Here is a 6497-nt window from a genome sequence, read left to right on the forward strand (position 1 = left end):
GTGGACACAAAGCAGCATAACAGCAAAATGCTATGTGATTGTGATGATTTGGTAATAAATGGCTAGCAGATAGTGTAGAGTATCTGTAGCAGAGCTTTTCACTGAAAACAGCTGCTTGCTGTTTTGATAAATGAGCCTGAAGAGAGCCTTAGACTGGAAATTTGCAGACCACAGACTCAGTTTTATAAGTTGAAAGATGCTAAGGCTTTAGCACAGAGCTGAAGGGAATTGCAAGATTAGTGGAAAATTATTTGCGGGTTCTTCTCTATAAGTACAGCAGCACACATTTCAAGTATTTCAACCAGCTGTATGAAAAACAGAATCGTCAGTTCAGCTTAGGAGAATGTCAGTGGTGTTTAAGCAATTTGTTGTGAGTGGCCACTATATGATACGTGCAAAAAATACATTCAAGTTACAGGCTTTGATAAACACGAATACTCTATTTTACAGCAGTCATATTTCATTGTTTCTTCTTCCAATATCGTCTAACATGTATACATTTAAACAGGGAAAACTTGCTGTAACATAAAGGGTAGGAGGAGTAAGACAGTTTAGACAGTGTTAGGACATAAAATCTACCCACTGCACCGCCCCACTTCCCCTCCCCTCACATTTACTACTCTTTGCATGCAAGTTCTCCACTCCACCACTACCCTCCTCCCTTATCCCTCCCTTTCTCCTCCCTCCCCAAGGCCAGAGGAGTGATCAACCTTTAAACAAACCAGAGAGCCAGCAGAGCAGAGCAGAGCTCGCACACCCTCACACACAGACGTACAGCTGCCGAGGAAAGTCTGGTGAGCTGTAGCAAAGAGCAAAACCAAGGTAGGTTTTTTGCAGCTGTGGGTGAAGATGACCTCATCGTTGTGTTTCTCAGCAGCTGTAAATCAGATCTGGCTCAAAGAAATGAATGCTTTTATTCTGTTCTTCTCAGTTCTTTGAAACAATGTAGCTTTTTTCAGTCTGAACTTTTGCTTAGAATCAAGTTTGCTGTGTCAGTTTTTGTTAGATATTAAATTTTCCCCTAATTATCCTCCACAGACAGTCATCTCAGTTGAGCTTCAGCAGATCTTTGAAGAGTTTAACAGTGTGTTTGCATTTTATTCACTTTGTATTTTCAGACAGAAGCTGGCGTGAAAGTTGGTACCTGGAAAGCAGACCTTACTGAGCATCCTATCTCGGGACATAGCTGAAGGAGTGGTAATAACACAGACCAGTCCTTTGCAGCCCCTTTCAAACTTTCACCTCTTAACTCCTGTCCATCAGTCCCCACCCCCTCCGGCAAAACTCTCAGATCACTGACTGAGGCAGACCGTCACCAGGGAGTCATTAACTTGCAGACTATCTGGCCTGTTCCCCAAGGGTCAGCAGTGGTGGCATCTGTGCCAATGGAAGCCCCAGCAGTGGGTGACATGGGAGAAGTGTGCTGCCCAGGATCTTGCTCTCCAGAGGGCGAGACTGTGTGTGCAGCACTAGCCCGTTATGAGAACACTCTAAGGGATGCCATCAGGGAGATCCATGTGGATGTGAGTACTTTTAAACTGGGTATGGAGCGTCGTCTGGAGGAGACGAACAACTTGAGTGGGCCCCTCGGACGAGCCGTGGTTCATCTCCAGCAGGAGAATCGGCAGCTCAGGAGCCAGCTGGATTCTCTGACTCGACAGGTGGAGCTCCTCAGTGGCATCACATGTGACAGGAGCACCTTGCTGAACAACAACCACCACACACATGCCCAAAACCACAAGAACCACCTAGATGACATTGAGGAGAATCACCATGAGATAAAGGAGGTGATCTACGGAAAAGGTGAGGCTCACACGCAGAGTCAGGCTCATCTACACATGCAGACCTCCACCTTGGGAAGCCAAGCCCAGACCTACAGCAGCCTCAGCAATCAAACTATCCCTGCATCCCCCCCTGCCACTTTTTCATCCTCCTCCACCTCCAGTAGTCCTCCAGCTGGCTCCAGAGTTTCCTCCATGGTGACAAGCCCAGTGTCTGGGAGCAGCCCCTCCATCACCCGCTTCTCCAGCCGAGCCACTTTTGCTGTGTCCAGCAAGACAAATGTGAGTACTTCATAGAGCAGAAATCCATTCATGTGGTTCAGAGGTTTTTGATGTCTAGAGTGAACAAATGTGCCGAATGAACAAATGTGAAACTTCTTCAGTCAACCTTGCCATGTCGCATTTATTTTTATTTGCACTGATATTGAACTGGTTTTTACTGACAACAGTAACCATCAGCAACCTGTCAGGGAATACACATTTTTCCGTTTCTACCTGTCTTGGCCTAGGCCTATGTGCCTCTGTTACCTTAAAATGTTGTGCTAACTTAGCTAACTGCTAACTGCCATTAGCATATATTAGCAGATACATTTATATAGATGGTTATATATCTGTAGTTCACAATTTCAGTTTATCTGTTATATTATTGGTAATAATTGAAACTGTAGGCACATTTAAATATCTCAGTTTTATAATTACATTTGGCTAAAAATAGAGTTTTAATTTAGCTAGCAGTTAAATTGTTGTAATATTACTGCAATATATATTGTTTCTTTAACTTTTTAATTGTTCCTTAAAAAGTTTCTTGATTGTTCCCTGGCATTAACCTGACTGAAAACCATTGCTTTAGCCTGCAAGGGAAGAAATGTTACACTCTTTCAAGGAATCTATTCCAAAAAAATGTACACTTGATGCCCTCCAGGGTTCTTGTAGAAGCTCTTCGCATATTTTTATCTACTCTCTAGTTTACAGTTCAGATTTGTCATGTACTTTGTAACATGAATGGAAATTTAATATAGTGCAACTGCAAAGTAGCAGTAGTTGCAATGGCCACAGTGGTAAAGACACAGATTTATGAGTTTAAATGAAGCAATGTTGAATTGTGGGTGTGTAGATGTGTCATACGAGGCACTGGCTATGTCACTGTGGTTGCACAATAGCCCTCTGCCAGGATGCTTAAGGATTTATGAAGTGCAGTAACATGAGTCAAGAAGGCTCCTGGGAGGTGAAGTTAGTGCGGTTGTGTGGTTTTTCAGACGTGTACTAAATATTTGAAGTCAGCATTGTGAAATGTCGGCTCTGGTTAGTCATTATTGCCTTAGTCCTGGATGTACCACGTTTATCCAGTTTTGGTTTGATTTTCATGCCTTAGCTTCACCTGAATGATTACATAGTTCTCCTTTGGTCTTGTGAAAGTCGTTTGAAACTATAATGACTGCATCCAGAAACTGGTGGGTGAAGCTAACAAAACAAGCTTGTTCTCTTAGTTTCTGTAAAGCTGATATTTTTTCAGATGCCAAGAATGTTTTAGAGCTGGTTTCATGATGTGTCCATGTGGGTTACATCACAATACATCAATGAGTCTGTGAGTCAGAGTTTTAGTGTTTTGTGCTTTCTGAGCTATTCCCAGTTATTTTAAGTTCAACTTGGGATGCAATTCATGAAAGTATGTCTTCTGTCTTATGACTGTTCTTAACCATTTACATCAGCTGGTTTTGTTTTCCTCCTTGGCTTGTTTAGCCTCTGATGAAACCGAAAGAGAATCTCCTGGCTTTTATCCATCCTGTGGTTTCTGCATCACTCAGCCGGTTGATGATGAGCGTGTGGTTTTCCTGGCCTTGTCCTCATGATAAATTTATGGGTTCCTTAGAGAAATAAGGAAACTTTCTAAATATTTAGGCTAGACAGCAGCTTAAGACGATCAAGATGCTTTTTAATGTCTTCCCGTTCCTAGGCGATTGAGTGGTTTGGAGTACTGATTATACCCTTCAAGTATTTGCAATTTCAGAGCGACAGAATTAAATGGAACTTGAGAATATTAAATGCATTTTTAAGGCATGCACCAATCTTACCTATGACCCCCAACTTATCCCAGCTGAGAGTGAGTGAGATACACAAGTTGCCCTATCAAAACCTAAACTTGTTCAATGTGCTTACATTTATGTGATTCTATAGTATATTATTAAAATCTTGGTTCTATTTTTTTCATTTTCTATGCCAAAGATTTTTGCAGAGCAGATGTTCACTTTGCTGAACTCAATGACCACCATTGTGAGTCCATCAACAGTAGATAATATGTGAAGTCACATGTCAAGCTGTTACTAGTACTTTAAAGTGGCATTGGGAAACTTGTATGGCAGGAGGAGGTCCTGAGAAGACACACCATAAAGTTGTGGAAAGTGTGACAATCATGAGGTTAGTATTAAGTCTGCTTTTTATTCAGAGCAGGGCAGCTCCCGAATTTAGCCTTTCCTGTGCACTCAGCGCTGACACAAAGCTGGGAGATACACATACCATCATGGGAAGTAGTAAACACATTGTATGGAAACGGCTGACATAACTAGTCAGCGTTTTGAAAAAGTGGCTATTTACATCCAAGTAATTAGAATTCCAGGTTATGTCAACTGGACTGGCATTCAGATAGTTTGAATGACTCACTCAATGCAGTTACACTACACCACATTAACACACATGATCATAAAGTATTTATCTCACTCCTATGAACATATGAGAGGCAGTTTGGAACTCCTTAAACATAGACATGGACATGCAGCATCCAAAATGGTAGTCAGTGAAATAAAATATTTATATTATTATTTTATTAATGTCCAACAGAAGTTAGATGTTGGCATTATCAATGGAGCCATCCACCACCAGCTGGCACCTTACTGCTTTGCTGGCTTCTTACTACTAGTACTTGAAAAGAAAGCTGGTGCTACCTCTGCTAACTTTAACCACATTCAGCAAGTTAGCATTGCGCATGTGCCATCTGCTGCATGTTGAAAAGTGCCACACATACTGTAGCATTTAAAATACGATTTGGTTCACAAAGAATGTTATTGACAGCTTCAGAAATACACATGCACATCAATCAGAATGTAACTTTAGCATTTTAGACCAGCTGACTTGTCTGATCTTTTTTCTTCCTTTTAAATAGGCCAGAGCATCACTAATTTGAACCTCTCACGTCTTTGGGGTCTGGTTTTCTCCTTGCTATTCAAGCATGTCATCTTGCGAAGATCTAAAATGCTAGATAGAAAAGGTGGCTGTAGAGTTTTTTTTTAAGTAAGGAAAGACTTGACCACCAAATTAAGAGTAAATAGTTTCTCCAAAAAGCCCCAGATTTCATTGTAGGATTTACGTTGTGTTTCAATGGCTTTTAGTGTCAAAGAGCACTATATTTCTATATATTTATATCTCCTTACAAAACAAATAACTAATGAACAATTAGCTGGAGAGCAGGCCTTTTGAAATAATTTAGTCTGTGTTGACAGACACACTGTGCAAATATTTTGTGAGAACCAAAGATAACTTTGGGTCCTCATACCAACTGTGATGCACAGTGGTCTTAAGAAGTCTTGCAAATCCACCACGGAATGTCTCAAAAGAAATGCAGCATTATGGAAGGAGCTCCATTGATATGTTGCTGGAGAAACAGGCAGTACATGCAAGACAAGCATCTTGCATTTTTACCTCGAAGGATCATCAGAAATGACCCACAAGCAATTTATTTCTGCTAAATGGGCACTGCTAGCTTTTGAAGCCATGGGTGCACCTATACATGATTACATCTGTTGATGATATGATATTCATGCAGAGTTACAAGTCTTAAAAAAACGTTAAAAGCACTTGCACACTTTATGGTAATAGCTGTTGCTCCTGTATCCGTGATTACCAAACTATGTCGTGGATACAACAGAAGAATGTTATCTTCTGTGAAATCATATGGTCAGAGCTAAACAACACAAGGGCACCTTTGTTTCTGTGTATCTCTGCTGTGGGAGATCCCCCACTGTCAGCCACACACAGCAGAATAATGCATGTGTTCACAGAGGTTGGCTGTGTGTGCTCTGTGTTGTGGTAATTAGCTTCATGGCTGCTGTTTGAAATCATAATTGCAGCTCGCTCAGGTGCCACATCCTCACCTGGCTGTCAAGGTGAGATGGGGAGGATACGGTGCATAGAGTTCAGTTTCTGTTAAAAAAAATACAAAGACTACAGGCATACTTAACAGCTCGTGTCCAGGCTGAAGCTATCTGCAGCCAGAGAGATGTGTACAGGCGTGTCGTCTTCCATCCTGCTCTCCAGCTGTTACTCCTCACCATCAATGTACATGCCAAGCGGTCACAAGCGGACACACGCACCTGTGTGCACACATTTCACCTTCGCTCTGGTAGTGAAGTGAAAGCACCTGCAGCATGTATCTGTGAGTGAGTTATGAGCGTCTTTATTCATGATCAGTCTCTTTTTTTTCGCTGCGGTCTCCCTTCTCTTTAAAGAAGAAGCTGAGTGGAAATGTACTTTATGTATTTTTATTTTCACTGAGGTTATTAGTCATATCCATCTGCCTCATCAAGATGATCATAACTGTATATATGAGAAGTTCTGTTTCATCTGATTAAGTTCGGTGAAATTCGTTTAAAATGGAAACACATTTGTGTGTGTGTGTGTGTGTGTGTGTGTGTGTGTGTGTGTGTGTGTGTGTGTGTGTGTGTG

General features: G+C 41.4%; 1 protein-coding gene across 1 annotated transcript in view; it reads left to right on the forward strand.

Annotated features, from left to right (window-relative positions):
* The first annotated feature begins 660 nt into the window (after positions 1 to 660).
* Positions 661 to 6497, forward strand: part of smtnl (smoothelin, like) — a 24869-nt gene continuing 19032 nt past the window's right edge. The window contains exons 1-2 of the mRNA XM_005738302.1: positions 661 to 822; positions 1119 to 2063. Of these exons, the coding sequence (XP_005738359.1) occupies positions 1386 to 2063 (678 nt within the window). The 5' untranslated portion in view covers positions 661 to 822; positions 1119 to 1385. The remainder of the gene's footprint in view (positions 823 to 1118; positions 2064 to 6497) is intronic.

The sequence above is a fragment of the Pundamilia nyererei genome, unplaced genomic scaffold (genome assembly GCF_000239375.1).
Source record: "Pundamilia nyererei isolate P.nyererei 1_Seehausen unplaced genomic scaffold, PunNye1.0 scaffold00083, whole genome shotgun sequence".
In the NCBI taxonomy this organism is placed as follows: domain Eukaryota; kingdom Metazoa; phylum Chordata; class Actinopteri; order Cichliformes; family Cichlidae; genus Pundamilia; species Pundamilia nyererei.